The sequence below is a fragment of the Phacochoerus africanus genome, chromosome 4 (genome assembly GCF_016906955.1).
Source record: "Phacochoerus africanus isolate WHEZ1 chromosome 4, ROS_Pafr_v1, whole genome shotgun sequence".
NCBI lineage: Eukaryota > Metazoa > Chordata > Mammalia > Artiodactyla > Suidae > Phacochoerus > Phacochoerus africanus.
In genome coordinates, this window is record NC_062547.1 from 76,293,066 (window position 1) to 76,311,456 (window position 18,391).

The 18,391-nt window shown below is 52.5% G+C and overlaps 2 protein-coding genes across 2 annotated transcripts in view; one reads left to right on the forward strand and one right to left on the reverse strand.

Annotated features, from left to right (window-relative positions):
• Positions 1-1,233, forward strand: TIMM13 (translocase of inner mitochondrial membrane 13). The gene is made up of 3 exons (XM_047774447.1): positions 1-198; positions 281-349; positions 527-1,233. The coding sequence occupies exons 1-3, from the start codon at positions 79-81 to the stop codon at positions 623-625; spliced, it is 288 nt and encodes a 95-aa protein (XP_047630403.1). The 5' UTR covers positions 1-78; the 3' UTR covers positions 626-1,233.
• Positions 1,234-9,625: 8,392 nt separating this feature from the next.
• The window catches only part of TMPRSS9 (transmembrane serine protease 9), a 70,867-nt gene continuing 62,101 nt past the window's right edge, over positions 9,626-18,391 (reverse strand). The window contains 5 exon segments of the mRNA XM_047777617.1: positions 9,626-10,839; positions 11,279-11,415; positions 11,556-11,821; positions 12,393-12,564; positions 13,082-13,472. Of these exon segments, the coding sequence (XP_047633573.1) occupies positions 10,678-10,839; positions 11,279-11,415; positions 11,556-11,821; positions 12,393-12,564; positions 13,082-13,472 (1,128 nt within the window). The 3' untranslated portion in view covers positions 9,626-10,677.

Sequence of the window (18,391 nt, forward strand, 5' to 3'; positions counted from 1 at the left end):
GGGTCCACGGGGCGGCCCACTTCCGGCGCGGGTTGGGGAGGGCGCACGCGGCCGCTCTCCAGTTGACTTTGCGGAGATATGGAAGGCGGCTTTGGCTCGGATTTCGGGAGCTCCGGCGGCGGGAAGCTGGACCCGGGGCTTATCATGGAGCAGGTGAAAGTGCAGATCGCCGTGGCCAACGCGCAGGAGCTGCTGCAGGTTCGGGGCCGGGGGCGGGGCTGAGGGTGGTCGGGGCCCCTGGGAGTAGGAGTCGCAACTGAGGGCTCGTGTATCCCCACAGAGGATGACGGACAAGTGCTTCCGGAAGTGCATCGGGAAGCCGGGGGGCTCCTTGGACAATTCGGAGCAGGTAAAACCCAGGGAGCCAGACTGGTCGTGGGCCCCGACCGGCGGGGAGGTCTCTGCGCCTGCGCGGACTAACGGGGCGGTGCGGTGGGCCCGCTGCACGTGCGCAGTCCGCTGCTGGGAGTGTTGGGGGTCCCAGCCAGAGGTCCAGACCTGAGCCCCGCGCCCTCCCCGTCCCTAGAAGTGCATCGCCATGTGCATGGACCGCTACATGGACGCCTGGAACACCGTGTCCCGTGCCTACAACTCGCGGCTGCAGCGAGAACGAGCCAACATGTGATCGCGACGCGCCGGCAGCCCACTTCCCACCCCACCCCACTCCCAGTTCCATCTCCATAAATGCTGTTTGTGAGGCGGGGGCCAACGTGTGCGTACTGCCTGCCAGAAGTTTATGAGGACCAGACTGGTGCTGGGACAGTTGGGATTCTGTCTCTCCGTGCCCCGTGCGCGCACACGTGCCGGCGAGTGTAACTTGCGTCTGGGGGGCCCCTGGCCCGGGTGGTGCCTTCCCTAGTGCCCCTGTTACCGAATTGTGTCATATGGACCCTGTTGGGGGCCGGCTTAGGCTCTATGTCTCCTAGGGGGGTGCTTTTTTTCTGTTCCGTGGAGCCTGAAGCTGAGATGGACACAGCACAAGCTTTATTCAGCAGTTAAAGTATGGAGACGCGTGAACAAACGAACTCACAGATCAGCTTCTTAGCTGGCGAGAGGAGCTTAATTTTAACAAGGAGGCCTGTGTGTATGTCTACGCGGGAAGGGGCTGAGCTTTTTCCGAGGGAGTGGGGTGCCACCTCTTTTTTATCTTTTTTGGTCTTTAATGTCTGGTCGAGGCTGCGGATGCGTGTGTTATTTAATAAGCTAATGTAGTAAAATCCACACATAATGAGACAGCGTTTGTTGGAAGTCAGATTTGCCACCATTTTCCTCCCAGCAGGGTTTCGTGGTTTTGTTTTTGTGTGTATGTGACTTCGTGTTTTATGCATTTGGATTAACTGAAAGTTAATCTTTAAAGATTTATGTTCACTCCTACTAAAAGGTGGGGTGGTGGTTGGCAGGTTTTGAGCAGGGACCTCCTTCCTGCTAAAGGTCAGGGTGGATAGGTTGTGAGGAAAGGGCTGGAGCAGCTCTGGTGACAAACTACCCCCTTCCTTATTATTGCTCATTCCTTTTTTTTTTTTTTTTTTTTTTTTAACGGCTGCAGGTGAGGCTTATGGAAGTTCCTGGGCCAGGGATTGAATTCAAACCACAGGACTTCCCTTGTGGCTCACAACATAACTACATGGTGTTGCTTCTACAGTGGCTGTGGTTCTGTCCCTGGCTCGGCAACTTCCATGTGCTGCAGGAGTGGCCAGTTGTTATAAAAAAACAAAAAGAAGAAGAAGAAGAATGAATCTGAGCCAAAGCTATGACCTACGTTACACCTGTGGCAATTCAGGATCCTTTAACCTGCTGTGTCAGGCTGGAAACTGGAGCTGCTGCAGCCAGATTCTTAATCTACTGTGCCACAGTGAAAACTCCCTGCCCCTCATTCTTGAGGGTGAAAGTGTGTCTTCTGAGGCTGCTTCCTGTTGAACATGGGGAATAGTTTTTTTCTGTAGCAGAGCTGTTCCTGACTTGCCTAAAACATATCTGATTGTCACCAGGCAGCAGTCCCAGTGCTTATACCCCTGTATGAGTATCAGCTGAAGCTTGAGGACTCTGAACCATTTACTAAAAAAGCTGACAAGGCTGTTCGAGAGGCCAGGCCTGAAGATGATCAGGAGATTAATAGCAGTTAGTGCATCAAGATGAGGAAGAAACCAGGTTTAATTGGGAAGGCCCTGTTTGACTATATTCCAGATGGAGCTTGGGTTAGGACCTTGTGTGTTATATCTTTGTAACCTCTGAGCTTGCTCTTGTATCTCTTTTATGCTTATCTCAATTTGATGAGAGTGTGGGGCAAGTTTTACTGGTAACTGCAGAAACTCCCCCCTTGCTCAGCCAGGAGATAGTCAAGGACAGTATTTGCTCCTGAGTCCAGAGAAGTAGGGGATCCTTGGAAGGCATCCCCCATGTTTTTAGACAAGTTCTCAAGGGCCCATGTGAGATTTTGTGCAGTGATTTCGTAGTACGTAAAACCTCCCAGGGGGCTGCCAGGCCCAGAGCAATCCCTACTCCTTCCAGGATGAGTTTTATTGCCTTTTTGTGTCAGGCCTGGGTGATGTTATGAATGGTTATACCTAGGTTCCTAGAACTTAGCTAGTGTAGCGTGCATTTTGCACAAACTGGGCATCATCTAAGCAAGGGTAGGCTAGGATTGTTCTGATAGGGCAAGTGGTTTATCCCTGGGCTCCAAAGGAACAGGTAGGTACCCAGAGGGAGCCCATGCCTGGTGCACCTATGAGGAGTTGAACCACCTTCATAAGAGGCTGGCCCAAGAGGCGGTGGCCTTGCAGTGTGGGCAGAGAAGCCCACCTGCATATTGGGGGTCACTGGGGGAATTCTTGACTGGTGGCTTTTCCCCAGAAATTTGGGAGGGCCATAGACTAAACATCAGACATCATCTTTTCCCAACAGGTACATCTCCCATCTGGTCCCTATGTATATTCACGGAGTCAGTGTAGAGGGCACCAATGGGTGAGATTTCCACAGGAGTCAATCCCAGGGTGCTTAAATTGTGAGGTAATGGGAGAAACATTGATTGGAATTCACAGCAGCTCCAGGGTGTTACTGTCGGTTCTTCCCTTTGGGGGGGTGGCCGTTCATGGGGTGGTGGAAGCGGGAGATCAGTTAGAGCGGTGGCACTTGAGAGTGAGTGCTTTGTGTTTGTTAGCGATGCTAACGTGAGGGGTGAGGGTCAAGCAGGCAAGCTATGTTGCGGTGGGACGTGGACTTAAAGAGGGCTAAATTTGGCAGAGCTGTGAGCCAAGGTGAGAGTGAGGTCGTCATTCTCAGGGGTAAGATGTAATACCTTTCATCCATAGGTGTCACTGTGGGTGACAGACCAGCACTGGGATAGATTTTGCCCATGGGCAAGAAATTTGCGATTCCATTAAGTTCCCATTCTGCATGGATAGTTGTCTGAAATAGAGCAGAGAATATAAGAAAGAGTTGTCCATAATGGCTCTTCATCCTGTTTCCTGTGTTAACATCCAGCATGGACAGTCAAGGTGTTTGCCAGAGAAGGGCATTTGGCAGAACAGCAGAAGTCAGGTAAGGCAATAGTAATGGCAAGGCCAAATACTCAGCCTATCCACTACATTACTTAGCTGGTGGTAAGTTTGTCCTTTTGAAGAGGAACTTAAGGTCTGTGACACGTTCACAAGTGTAACGAGTGGGTGGCCCAGTCACTTCTTCCTCAGACATAGTGATGTCTTCCCTCTGGTAGGATGGGTCCTGTAATTTGAGGGCAGAATGAGTGGTCACATTGACTAGATAAGGTCCTCTCCACTTGGGGTCTCACTAACTGGTCTTGTGGGTTTCCAGCCTTCCAAGTTTTCAAATAAACCCATTTCCCAGGGGAGAAAGGATGTATGGCCATGCCAGGAGGGAAGGTGGCTCGATTGCCGTGCGGTGGAAAGCTGGGATTATTTCCCTCTCTGTAAGGCATGTTTCTGTCGAGCTGTGTCCCTAAGGTTGATCTTGGAGCTGGTCCTTTAGGAACGTGCCTCTTGTGTACGGGCTCATATGGATTCAGACTGAGCTTTCCTCAAGGGGTGATTCCCATTCTCACAAGTGCAGTGGGGAGAAGGGGGATCCAGGGTTGATGAGTGTCTTGACAGAGTTTGGCTCAGTTTCTCTGGAGGGTTTGACTTATTCTACTTTTCTTGAGGACTGTGGTTTCCGAATGGGATGTAAACCCCATTTAATTCCTAGAGCTCTAGGGACTCCCTCAGTAGTCTGAAACAGAGGGAGGCCATTGTCGCTCTGGATGGACTTAGCCCAAACCCAGGATTTGTCCCTCGAGCAGGGCCATCGAGACAGACCTCCAGGGCAGTGTTGGTTCGATGGGGATGACCTCCATCCAGCCTGAGAACATGTCGGTCAAAACCCTGCAGATATCTAAGATTTCCTTGTGGCCAGGATATTACTGTAAAATCAGTTTGCCAGGCAGTTCCCTGGTGGTGCAGTGGGTTGAGGATCTGGTGCTATCTCTGCTGTGATGGAGGTTTGATCCCTGGTCTTGAAACTTCCACATGCCCACCCCCCCAAATCAGTGTATCCGTCTTGACCTGGGTATGTGGCTCTATGCTGGGTGTTGGTCATTCCCTTGACCTTTCTGGGGGCGGGGGTGTGCATGTGGTGAGTGGTGGGCTTATTCCAGAGGCGGACAGGCAAGCTTTAACCACCTGTTGAAGGAGGCATGAGAAACAGGGCCATCATGGACGTGATGAGCAATCAGTATGGGGGGCCCCTGCCTGTGATTGTGCTCTGGCGGGCGTCCCGGCTGGCGCAGTGCAGTGGCCAGTGAGAGGGGCAGCTGCCCATGGTCATAACCACCCACCCTGGGAATCCTGGACTTTTAAAATAGCCCCATCTGGGGAGTTCCCGTGGTGGTGCAATGGAAATGAATCCAACGAATATCCATGAAGATGCAGGTTTGATCTGTGGCCTTGCTTAGTGGGGTAAGGAAGAATCTGGCGTTGCCATGAGCTGCGGGGTAGGTCATAGGGCTCAGGTCCCGTGTGGCTGTGGCGTAGACCGGTGGCCACAGCTCTAATTCGACCCCTATGCTGGGAACTAACATGTGGCCCGGACATGGCCCTAAAAAGCCAAAAAAAAAAAAAAAAAGCTCCACCTCAAAGTCCTTCCCCTTCTTTCTGGGGTGTAGGTGGGAGTGTAGGACTTCAGGTCTGGGGGAACCGGTAGGAAGAGAGAAGGATCTTAGAGAAGCCTGACTTGGGCTTGGAGGGTTTGACCCGTGTGCCCCCTTTCTTTATGAGAAGCTGGAGCTAGTGGGGGTCAGGGACTGTCCAGAGGTTAATTTGTCAGCCTCATTGAGGACCCCCTCCCTTAAGCATGGGGTCCTCCTTTGGTGCTTTGGACCGGTTTTAGAAAAGTAGGCTGCAGCCTGAGTCAGAGGTCCCCGATTGTGTAAACGCTCAGGGCAGCTCCTCCTTTCTCATGCATGTATGTGTGGACAGGATGGCTCAGGTCAGAGGAGCTAACTTGGGGGGTCTCATGAGATGGTTTTTCAGTTCCAGAAACGCCTGGTCACAACTGGGGGTCCCTTGGAAGGGGTCAAGGTCCTCCCCTTTTCAGTGTTCTCACAAGGGCTTAGCGATTAAGCCACAGTTAGGGATCCCTGTGCAGCGGGACCCGACCATCCTGGGAACCCCAGAGCTGCTTCCTTGTACTAGGGGCGCCATCTGGCAACTCCTTCCTCTCCCTGTACAGGGCCCTTTGCCCCTTTTCTGTAATGAACCCTAAGTGTTCTACCTGCCAGAGGGAGGTGTGCGCTTTCTCCTCTGCAGCTGTATCCTCCCTTAGCCGGTGATTTAAGACCTTAACCGCATCGTGGTGAGGAAGCTCTTTGGTGGGGCTGGCGGTGAAATGTCATCCACTGTTGAATAGCTCCCTGTTCTAACTTGAGGTGACCAACGTCCTTGGCTCAGCAGTAAAAAACCCAACGAGTATCTGGATGTGGGTCCACTCCCTGGCCTTGCTCAGTGGGTTGAGGATCCAGTGTTGCTGTGAGCTGTGGTATAGTTCGAGGATGCAGCTCGGATCTGGCGTTGCTGTGGCTGTGGTGTAGCTGGCAGCTACAACTCGGATTAGACCCCTAGCCTGGGAACCTCCATGTGCTGTGGGTGCGGCCCTAAAAAATACAAAAAAAAAAAAACCATAGGGAGGTTTTAAATCCTTGGAGATACAGAAACATTCAGCACAATTGTTATTTTCTCATGCTGTCAGGGTTTCTGCCACCCAAGCACAAAAATGTATTGAGATTCTGGAGTTAGGGGCACACGCAAGAGGGCCTCTAAGCCGGAGTACCAGATCCTCTCAGGGCGTAGGTAGAGAGTGATGTGTTGGGCACCACAGTGTGAATCTCCTCTGTAGCTTCATTTATAGCCCAGAGGTCCTGAGCTTCCCATTTGGCTCCTTTACCAGCAGAAGAGGAGTGTTGCAAGGGGGCCGGCAGGGTCTAAGGAGCTCTTGCTTGAGGAGGCTTTGTGTTGCTAGGGCTTCTTTGCTTAAGAAGTATTGTGTTTTTATTTGGGTGATTGTGACTGGGTCACAGCCTGACTACGAGGGGCGGTGCCCTTCTGACTCTGCCCATGGTGTCCCGGGTCCCTACTGGGGACCCTCAGGGTCAATCAGGCTGTTATTCTTGGCAGAGGGCAGTCGCACTTAGGCTGCAAAATGGAAGGGAGCTTTGGGTATTGCGATGGTAAGGCGTTGGTCTCTGAGGTGAATTGTAGCTCCCAGTTTGGATAGTGCATCTTTTCCTTTGAGGGGAGCTGAGCGGCGTTCTGGTATGTGTAAGAGTGAGACAGCATTCTACCTTCCGCATCCTACTCCAGGGGCTCTATAAAATTATATCCCTGTGGCCTCCCTTTTGCTCGCTTTATCTTAGAGTTATCTTTCGTCTTTTTGCTTTGTTGGGTGTTCAAGGCTGAGTAGGTGGACCCTGTGTCCACTAGAAAGTCAACCTTTTTTTAGAGTTCCTGTCACGGCACAGTGGAAATGAATCCAACTAGGAACCATGAAGTTGTGGGTTCGATCCCTGGCCTCCTTGCTCAGTGGGTTAAGAATCCGGTGTTGCCATGACCTGTGGTGTAGGGCACAGATGCAGCTCAGATCTGGCGTGGCTGTGGCTGTGGTGTCGGCCAGCAGCTGTAGCTCCGATTCGACCCCTAGCCTGGGAACCTCCACATGCTGTGGTGTGGCTCTAAGGAAAGAAAGTCAACCTTTTTTGGTTTTTCTCCTCCTTTTTTGGCTGCATGGCCTATGGAGTTCTCAGGCCAGAGATCAGATCTATGCCACAGTTGGGACCTAAGCCACAGCTGTGGCAGCAGTGTGCCTGGCTGGGGATTGAACCTGCATCCTGCCGCTGCAGAGACATCACCGATCCAGTTACACCGCAGCAGGAACTCCAGAGAGTTAGCCTCTTTACCCCCCACAGTCAGGTTCAGCCGAGGCTCCTCCAGGTTCTCTGCTTCTTTCCCGTGTATGACCAGTGAGCATGAGCCAGGACACTGTGTCCCTTAGCTCCCTTCCAGTACCATTGGGGCACTCCTGTCCAGGGGCCCTCCTGCAGGCAGTATGGATGCTGATTGGCTTGGAGCCCTTCTCTCCACTGTGGGCGTGGTCTTTGAAACCCAGCGCAGTTCGTCCATGTCACCGAGTCCCTGGGTTGGGGGTGCATCATCACTGGAAGTTGGTTGATCCTGAATCCCTGAAGCCAGAACACTGGCAGTTCTTTCTCTTCATCTATCCTCCCTGGCATCCACCTCCTCCAGATCCCGAACATCCAAAATGCAGACCCCCACCTCTGGCACGGCGGGCCCTCCCTCCAACTACTGTCACTTTCTCCTGTTGTCTGGGTGCTCTGGGAAGTGAAATGGAGCTTAAGGTGGCCCTCCCTTCCACTGCCCCCAGGTTCACATTTGTGTACACGGGAAGGCCGAGGGGGTTTTCCTCCCGCCCCTGGATACCACCCTGAGCCCTATTCCAGTTGATAGGTTTCTTCCCAGCCAACTGAATGCCCTTAGGAATCAAATCCTGTGGAGTTCCCTGGTGGCATAGTGGGTTAAGAATCCGGTGTTGTCATTGCTGTGGCTCTGGTTACAGCTGTGGCATGAGTTTGATCCCTGGCCTGGGAACTTTCCCATGCCATGGGGAAGGCCAAAAAAAAAAAAGAAAAAAGAAAAAAAAAAGAAACTAAACAAAAAGGAGTTGCTGTCATGGCTCAGTGGTTAATGAATCTGACTAGCATCCATGAGGCAGGGTGGATGGTTCAATCCCTAGCCTCGCTCGGTGGGTTAAGGATCCGGTGTTGGCGTGAGCTGTGGTGTAGGTCGAAGACACGGCTCAGATCTGGCATTGCTGTGGCTGTGGAGTAGGCTGGCAGCAACAGCTCTGATTCGACCCCTAGCCCGGGAACCTCCATATGCTGTGGATGCAGCTCTAAAAAAAAGGAAAAAAACAAAACTAAAAGGAATGAAATCCCTGAAATGTGAGGCACTGCCAACCATTTTCTTCTCCATGGTCCCCCCCATCCGTGGCGGGAATGGCCGGGATTCAAGGCTGGTGTAGAGGGTGTTGTTGACAGGCTTCCTCCCTTGCATTAGTTATAATCACTGCCTTTCCTTCACCGGAGAATAAGATGTCCAGGAGGGTTTGGCCATTGCCCAGGTGGGGGAACGTGTGTAGAGTATTCCCTGGGCTAAATTCAGGCCTTCCCGAGGGTCTTCCTTCAACCCCTTGGGTCGATCCTTCCAGTTTTGTAGATCTGAGGGAGGGAAGGGGGACATACATGGTGGTCATCCCCCTCCCCAGTGGGGACCTCCTGAACGGGGAATGGCCTGTTGCTTCCAGAGAGCTGGTACTGTACGCCACTACGGGTGTGCATTGGACTAGTCCCCTGGGGGCTGTGCTGAGAGTTGGGGCAGCGAGGGCAGCAGGTAAGGATGCTGAGTTGGAAGAAGTAGGGGCGTCCTATGAGCTGTAGGAGGGGCAGAGGCCACCCTGGGTGGTGGCAGGAAGTCTGGAAGGTCCTCAGACTGAGATTCCAGGGCTGGGAGAGAGATTTGAACTAGCCTCGAATTTCTTGTAAAGGCTGTTTTGGCAAAGCTCTGAAAAATTGGATAGGGGATCTTGTCCTATTTTTCTCCAGTGCTAGCAGTACATTACAGAGGTCAGATGGAAGAACGGCCGAATTTGGAGAGCCAGTAGTTGGCCAGCTTTTCCCTGTCTGCCAGTTTATGTCAGGGCACACGGTATTGCAAAAGAAAATAAGCAGTCTATCAGTGGGTGGACCTGGGGGGATTAACAGTTAAGGAGGATGCATCCTCGCAGCGATTTCCCTGGGGGACCCGCTTGGTGCTCTAACAAACCTGAACCAGTCCTCGCAGGGGCTGGAAGGGGAGACGCTATCCAAGTTGTCTTGGTTGTTAAAGTCTCCTCTGAAGTCTGACTAGATGCTGGGGGCCCTGGAGATGCCTGAAGTGGGTGCTTCCTGCCAGCAGTCCCTGGGGTTGGTTGTCAGGGTTCTTTCTCTAACCAGGTCAGCTGCCTCGGCGGCAGTGGCAGGGAAGGGTCCTTTTTCTGTTTGGGTAGGTGAGTAATGAAGCAGAGATCAGCAGGGCACAAGCTTTATTCAGTGGCCAAAGCATGGTGATAGATCAGCCTCTGGTCCACCTGGCGGGAGGGGTTAACTGGAGTAAATAAAGCCCAAGGGAGGGAGGCAAGCTGTGCATTTGCCCATGCGGAAGGGGCAGGGCTTTGTCCAAAGGAGTGGGTGCCACCTCTTTTATCTTTTTTTTGGTCCTTAACATCTGGTCCTGGCCGCCGGTGGGTGTGTTTTTAATGTGCAGACATACTAAAGTCAGGGAGTACTGAGAATCGGGGTGTGCGGGAGGCCAGATTCACTGCCATCTTGGTCCGGATTGGTTCCATCTAATTTTTTGTTTGTGCCTTTTAAATTTCTGGACCCTTTAAAGGTTTACATTTACTCCTGCTAAAGCAGAAATGAGAAGGGGGTGGGGGAGGGTTGGCTGGGTGAGCAAGGATCCTCCTGCGAAAGGAGGGGCTCGTAGGGCCTGGAGCAGCTCTAACATGCTCAGGTCAGTCACCCTGTGCCCCGGGCCTAGAGTCCAGGTTTGGCCTGGCAGTGGGGGGCGGTGTGTGTGTGTGTGTGGCCAGACCCCTTCTGCTCTGGGGACAAATAGATTGCTGAGGAAGGTGGAGAGAACCCTGTGAGTCTTTCTTGCAGGGGCCTCTGTGGGGACAGAGCCTCTGTGCCCTTCCTCCCCTAGTGTTCCTTATTCGCAGGTGACAGGCAGTGTATCCTTCACATAAATGGGAGCCCTAAGGATGAGGCTGCCCAAAGGCTGTTGGGGGGGAGGCAGCCCTCTCCTTGAAAGGCCTCCCCCTCCCCCATCCTTCTGCCCACCCCAGGCCCTGTGTGAGGGGGGGACAGGGGGTTGTTGCTGTGACACAGAGGTGCTGAGCCAGCAGGCTACAGACCTGTGTTTATTGGAACAGATTATGCAGTTAACTGCACCCCAGTTACCCACAGCCCCCTCCACCCCCCCACCTGCCACCTGGACACCCCATCTTGGGTGGGATGGCTGGCTGACTCCTGCGCCTTCATATCGCTGGCCCCAGGCCCGGGCAGCCACGTAGTCGTCACTCCTGGATGTTCTGCCAGATCCAGCCCCTCACAGCAGCCACCCGGGTATAGACGCCCGGGAACTGGGGCCGCCCGCAGCCGTAACCCCAGCTGGTGACCCCAGTTAGCACCCACCGGCTGGAGGGGTCCCTGCAGGCCAGGGGTCCCCCGGCGTCACCCTGAGGGGAGGAGAGGGGGGAGGTACTCAGCAGGCCAGTACTTTCCCCCACAGTGGCCAGGGGAGGGCTGGGCTCATCTGCATACCCCTGGGCCACAGGCCACCAGACAATGTCGCTGGGGCACCGTGGGTGCCTCAGGTGAGCAGCTTCCCACATGAGCCTCACATTTGTTATCTGGGGGATGGGCTTGGGGCTGGGGTGAGCAGATGTTGTCGGACACCTGCTTCGTAGAGCAGCCACTGTGGGGACCCGTTCCCGACCTTCTGCTGGCCCAGGGGAGGGTGCAGTGAGGTGGAACCCAGCTCAGGAGGGATGTCCAGTAGATGGTCGTTCAGTGAAAACTCTGAGGCCTGAAAGGTGCCGTTTGACCCATTTGAGGGGGTGCACCGGAGGGTGGAGCCAGGCCCCGCAGAGTCCCTTGCTGTTGCAGTGTGCTCACCGAGCAGCTGTCCACGCCGCCCTGTGGGAAGCCAGCGCACAGCATGCGGCTGCTGATCTGCACCGGGTAGAAGCGGCGGCATGTCTGCTCGCTGAGGAGGCGCACGGCTGCCTTCTGCAGCTGCCTTGCCATTGAGCCTGCGGGCAAGACGGGGCCGGGTGGGGTCTCATGCCCGCCCTGTGCAGTGCAGACCGCCCCCCCAGTGGATTAGGAGGAGGTCCTTCCCTGCACCCCAAACCCCTAACTCGGAGGGGGCGAGGGGGCTGGCCGTGCCTACCTCCCTCACGCACGGAGCCCCAGCCCGTGATGACGCAGCGCGCGCCGTCGGGAGGCCGCGGCCCTGGTTCGGGCAGACAGATGGGCCGCACGAGGCGGCTGTGGCGCACAGGTCCCGCCAGCTCGAGCAGTGCCACGTCGTAGTCAAGGGTGTAGAGGTTGTAGAAGGGGTGCTTGTGGATGCGCACCACACGCTCCAGCTGCCCGTCTGCGCCGCTCAGGAACGGAGTACCCAGGAAGGCTGCCCACTGCTTGGGATCCCCATAGCTGTGGGACATAGGAGACAGGCATTTGCCCAGATCCCTGGCCCCCCTGCACCCTGCCCAGCAGAGCTGTGTCAGCGGCCAGCCGATGACCTTGCACTGGGCAATTGGCCTCTTTCCATCACCGCTTCTCTTTTTCTTAGAACAGTGGGGAGGACAAGGAGGGGCACACCCAGATGCGCCCAGCCAGCCACCATGCACTGTAGGAACACTACAGTCTGTGTCCATTCCTACTTAACAGTATGGCTCTGGTGGCCAGAGCACCCCATTCACCCTTCCCACCTGTTCTGGCCTGTTCCTCCCACTGTGCTCCCTCCACTAGTGGGGCTCTGGCCTTCAAGGCAGACACAATTAGCGGGGTAGGTGGGCTGGGGATGGCAGTACCCTCGGTCCCAGAGGCCCCAGAGTCTCTGGCAGGCCTGGCCCAGGGCCCCTAGGTTGAATGCCTGCATGACCAGACTCGGGTGGTGGGTGGGCAGGGGGTGTTGCAGGGAGAAGGGGATGGCCTGGGGCAGCAGGTGCTGGTATGGGAGAGGTGCAGAGGCGCCCCCACTGATTTTCTGAGCGGAACTCACACATCGAAGCAGTGCGCAGCTGACAGCAGCCACCTCTCAGCCACCAGCACGGCCCCACAGCGGTGTTCCCGCCGCCGTAGCCACAGGCTCACCTGCCACGGCCACTCCCCTCGGCCAGCAGCACTGCCACCCACAATCCTGGTCAGTGCCGCGGCTGGTGCCAGGCCGCAGTCTGCGGGAGAGGCGAGTACCAGGTCAGGTCGGAGGGCAGATGGACCATGTATCTTTTGCATAAACCCTGTGTGGGGGCACCCTGGAGGAGCAGGGAGTGGAGTAGGGGACCCACCTTGGAAAAACACCTCAGGAAGGGACACAGGGCCTGGTCCTTGGTCCTACAAACTTCCTTTGGGCTTTTCTCAATACTCAAAATGTGTTTAAGCTGGTTTCTAGTGCCCTGAGCTTTGGGGCCACACCTCCCGAGCCAGAGGCCAGACCAGCATCCCCTGCTGCCCCCAAGCCTTTGCACACCCCAGCTGCTCTTCCTGGGTACCCTTTCTGGTGTTCTTTACCTGGTCCCTCTGTGACCCAGTGTCCTTGCCAGGATACTCCCTCCAGGCTGTGACCTCCCCTCCCCCCAACACATGTTGCTTAAGCCCCCCAGACTGTGGGATGCTGCAGCGGCAGACCTTGCAGGTGAACACAGGACCTGTCCCCCCACCTCCCACATGTCACTCCATTTCTCCAGATACCTGGCAGCTGGATGCCCGTGGTGGGCTTTGGGACGTGTGGAAGTGGTGTCTCTCCCCTAGCAGTGGTGGTCATGGCTGTGGCGGTCCTGTTGGCAGGTTGGCTGGTCACCCTGCTGGTGGCCAGAGGTGTGGGTCTACTGGCTGTGATCCCTGGGACTGTGGGGCCAGCCGTTGTTCTGGTGGCAAGACTGCTGGCAAGTGTCCGAGTGGTGGCGAGTGGTGGCGTGGGGTGGGAGGACATAGTGTCCACGATCCAGCCCTTCAGCCTGGTGATTCGAGTGTACACGCCTGGCTTCTTGGCTTGAGCGCAGCCAATGCCCCAGCTCACAATCCCCGCCAAATAGAACACGCCGGAGGTCTCTTCACAGGCCAGGGGGCCCCCAGAGTCACCCTGAGAAGGAGGGACAGAGGGCTGGCTGACCATCCCAGTACACTCTCTGCAGAGGGCACTGCTAGGCCCTCCTCTGCTCCAACCAGTGGGAGAGACCCCTCAGAGGAGCCTGGCTGGGGGACCTTGTGTGACCTTGCCCAAGTCACTCTTCTTACGTGTGTATTGGAAATAAAACAAAAACCCAGAAAGCCCTAAAGAAAAAAATTACCTTCCTGGATAGTCCAGGCTTTTCTGTGCAGAAGAATTCCTTTTTGTTTTTGCTTTTTTTTTTTTTTTTTTAGGGCTGCACCCATGGTATTCGGAGGTTCCCAGGCTAGGGGTCCAATCGGAGCTGTTGCAGCTGGCCTACGCCACAGCCATAGCAACTCCAGGTCCTACCTGCGTCTGCGACCCACACCACAGCTCACGTCAACAGAAGTTCTTCAACCCACTGAGTGAGGGCAGGGATCGAACCCGCAACCTCATCGTTCCTAGTCAGATTCGTTAACCACTGTGCCACAACGGGAACTCCATGTACAGCGGAATTTCTTTACTATTTTTTAGAGTATTACCATAAAACTGCTGTGACTTTGAACAATGAGGCCTTGATGCTCCTTCTGTTGAGTGGTGGGGGGTCTGTCCCTCCCCTTGAACCCAGGCAGACCTCTGTGACTTTCTTCACCCTCAGACTTCGGGGGCAGTGATTCCAGGCAACTTCCAGAGTCAGGTCTTAAAAGTGCCACCTGCTTCCCTTTTGCTTTCTTGGGGTGCGCTTGTTCTTGGGTGTAGGCTGCCATGTTGTCAGGAAGCTCAAGAGCCCTGGTGGAGGCCACTCAGGGGAGCTACCATGTGGGGTATAGGTGAGATCCCAGTTGGCATCTGGCTTCAGACTTGCGACTAGAAATGCCTCCAGATTGTCTCAGCCACCAGCCACGAGTAGCCTCAGCCTCTGGACCTGCCCAGCCAAGGCCTTAAACGTCAGGTGGCTCAGAGGGGCCAGCCCTGCTGCGTCCTGTCTGAATTCCCAGCCCATGAACTCTGCGACCTTATGAAATGGCTGTTGTTCACCAAGCTTTGGGAGTTAGTTTGTTACAAGGCTGTAGGGACTGAAACAGCCCTGCTGCTAATCCCAAAGCCTTACATGTATCTGTAGAAAAATTGTAGTGTTGGAGTTCCCATTGTGGTTCAGAGGTAACAAACTCAATGTGTAGCCATGAGGACGCAAGTTCAGTCCCTGGCCTTGCTCACTGAGTTAAGAATCTGGCGTTGCTGTGGCTCTGGTGTAGGCTGGTAGCTGTAGCTCCAATTCAACCCCTAGCCTGGGAACTTCCATAGGCCACAGGTGTGCTCCTAAAAAAAGCAAGAAAAAAAAAAGGGGGGGGGGGATATTTGTTTCTACCATTATATAATAAGCATGTCACATGTGAGATCTTAGAGTTTGCAGCATTCATCCAGCAGTTATCTTCAAGGTAACCTTGATAGATTGCTGTGAATCCCATTTAACACAAGAATCTGAGGCCCAGAGAGGTTGAGCAACTTGCCTGGGGTCACACAGCTATTAAGAAGTTGAGCCAGGATTTGATGAATCCAGGATTCTGGTTTCAGAATCTGCAGTGGTTAGGTTCCCATCAGAGATATTTACCAGTCTTTAAACCACTGCCTATGAATGGACATGTATGTTATAATCAATATTTTGATATTAGCAACAGTGACACTTTGAGCGTTACCATTGAAGTCTGATGCCATTTGGAGTTTCAATCCTTTTTGTCCTCCTGCTCCACTATGGAAACTGCCAGCATCACGTCTTCATCTATAGTCAGAAGTTTTGGGTGATGTCTTGTTTCTGTCAAGCACTCAAAGGGCCTCTTCCCTCTGGCAGGTCCTCTTATCTCTGATAATCTCAGCTCTGCCTTCCTCCTTCTGTAGTCCTTTCTCATTTCTTAGTTTTCTTCTGCTTTCTGAGAAATTTTACCTTCATCTCTCTTTTTAAGGGCTTTTTCCCCACAGAAATGGTTTCTAAGCCACTGAAAAACCCCTTCCAGCACCCTGTTCTTTCTTCACAGAGGCAGTGTCTTTTCTCACCTCTCTGATGTTAATCATTATACTCTCAGGTAAGTTTTGTCTCTGAATCACTGCTTCTGTTTCCTCCCTTTTCCTCTTCTGTTGGTTCGTTTGGGTCTCATTCCTCCTTTTGGTTTTGTTGTTTTGCATGGCAGACCATTTCCAGAGGTCTCTGCTCAACAGTTCATGTTTGTTTGGATGCTCCCCCATCAAGAAGCAGAGGCCATGTTTCCCACCTGTGGATGTGGGTGGGCTGAGGTGCCTGGATGTAACTCCCCAGGCTCTGTCATGAACATGGTACGGCTTCAGCCAGTTGGCTTGGGATCCACATGCTTGGTGCCAGCCGCCATGCTGTGAGGAAGCCCAAGCAGCCAGTAGGAGACCTGAGGCCTGGAGTCCACAGCCCACAGCCCTGACGGGCTGAACTCCCAGCTTGGTGAATGCACCATTGTGAAAGTGGATACTCCAGCCCCACCAAGCACTTCCCAAGTGTAGGTTCATGAACCAAATAAACAACTGTTGTTTTAAGCCACTAAGCTTATGGGGCGTTTGTACAGAAATAGACCAGTGACACATTCTCTTTTGTCTTGGGTTCTTTTACATCTTTGTTGCTGGCAGTACATGTCTCTGATTCTTCCTCATTTATCCTAGCTTGGGAGTTTGCATTGTGGCTCAGTGGTTATGAACCTGACTAGTATCCATGAGGACGCAGGTTTGATCCCTGACCTTGCTCAGTGGGTTAGGATCTGGTGTTGCCATGAACTGTGGTGTAGGTTGCAGATGTGGCTTAGACCTTGCCTTGCTGTGCCTGTGGTGTAGGCCAGCAGCTGCAGCTCCAATTCAACCCCTAGCCTGGGAACACTCATGTGCCACAAGTGTGGCCATAAAAAGCAAAAAAAAAAAAAAAAATCCTGGCTTGTCTTGTTCCATATCTCCTCTGTATCATTTTTAAAACCAGCTGAAGCTGTATGGCTATTCCAAAATGCTATTGGAAGTGCACTGACTTATAGGAAAAAAATTGGGGAGAAAAGTATCTCCATATGGAGTCTTACCATCTGGGAATATGGTGTATTTTTCTGATCACCCAGAACTTGTCATTTTCTTCAGAGCTTTATAATTTTCTCCAAGAAGATCTTGAACATCCTTTAAAGTTTTTTTCCCCAGACATTGGACAGACTTTTCCCATTATCAATGGAATTCCTTTTTCTATGCCACCAACTTTGGGAAAAGGGATGTTCCTGACTTTAGTATGATGAGCCTCTATCAAGCCATGTTGTTAAACTCTTATGAGTCCTAATAGGACTCATAAACAATCCTGAGAAAAGAACAAAGCTGGAGGCATAACCCTCCCAGACTTCAGACAATACTACAAAGCTACAGTAATCAAAACAGTGTGTTACTGGCACAAAAACCACACATATGGACCAATGGAACAAAACAGAGAGCCCAGAAATAAACCCATACACCTACAGTCAATCTTTGACAAAGGAGGCAAGAATACATAATGGAGAAGAGGTGGTCTCTTTGGCAATTGGTGCTGGACAAACAGGGCAGCCTCATGTAAATCAGTGAAGTTAGACTACATCCTCACACCATGCACAAAAGTAAAATACACTCGAAGGAGCTTAAAAAATTAAATATAGGAGTTCCCGTCGTGGCGCAGTGGTTAACGAATCCGACTAGGAACCATGAGGTTGCGGGTTCGGTCCCTGCCCTTGCTCAGTGGGTTAAAGATCTGGCGTTGCCGTGAGCTGTGGTGTAGGCCAGGGGCTACAGCTCCAATTTGACCCCTAGCCTGGGAACCTCCATATGCTGCGGGAGCGGCCCAAAGAAATAGCAAAAAGACAAAAAAAAAAATTTAAATATAAAACATGACACCATAAAACTCCTAGAAAAGATCATAGGCAAAACATTTTCTGATATAAATCATACCAGTGTTTTCTTAGGTCAGTCTCCCAAGGCAGTAGAAATAAGCAAAAATAAACAAATAGGACCTTATCAAACTTAAAGGCTTTTTGTCCAGAAAAGGAAACCATAATCAAAATGCAAAGACAGTCTCAGAATGGAAGAAAAGGGAGTTCTAACTTTGCTCAGCAGGTTACAAGCCTGACTGATATCCATGAGGATGCAGGTTCGATCCCTGGCCTTGCTCAGTGGGTTAAGGACCTGGTGTCGCTGTGAGCTGTGGTATAGTTTGCAGATGCAGTTCAGATCCCATGTTGCTAAATATTTGCAAACAGTGCAACCAACAAGGGCTTAATTTACAAAATATACGAATAGCTCATACAGTTCGACAACAACAAAAAAGAATACAATCAAAAAATTGGCAGAAGACTCAAAAAGACCTTTCTCCAAAGAAGACATACAGATGGCCAAATAAGCATGTGAAGAAATATTCAACATCACTAATTATTAGAGAAATGCAAATCAAAAGTACAGTGAGATGTCACCTCACACCAGTCAGAATGGCTATTACTAAAAAGTTTACAAATTGGAGTTTCCTTTGTGGCTCAGTGGTTAACAAACCTGACTAGGATCCATGAAGATGCAGGTTCGATCCTTGGCCTTGCTCAGAGGGTTAATCTGGCATTGCCGTGAGCTGTGGTGTAGGTCTCAGAAATATCTCTGATCCCGAGTTGCTGTGGCTGTGGCCAGGAGCTGTAGCTCTGATTTGACCCCTAGCCTGGGAACTTCCATATGCCACGGGTGTGGCCCTAAAAAGCAAAAAAAAAAAAAAAAAAAGTTTACAAATAAATACTAGAGAGGGTGTGAAGAAAAGGGAACCCTCCTACATGGTGGGAATGTAAATTGGTACAACAGCAATGGAGAACTGTATGGAGGTTCCTTAAAAAACTAAAAATAGAGTTGCTATATGATCC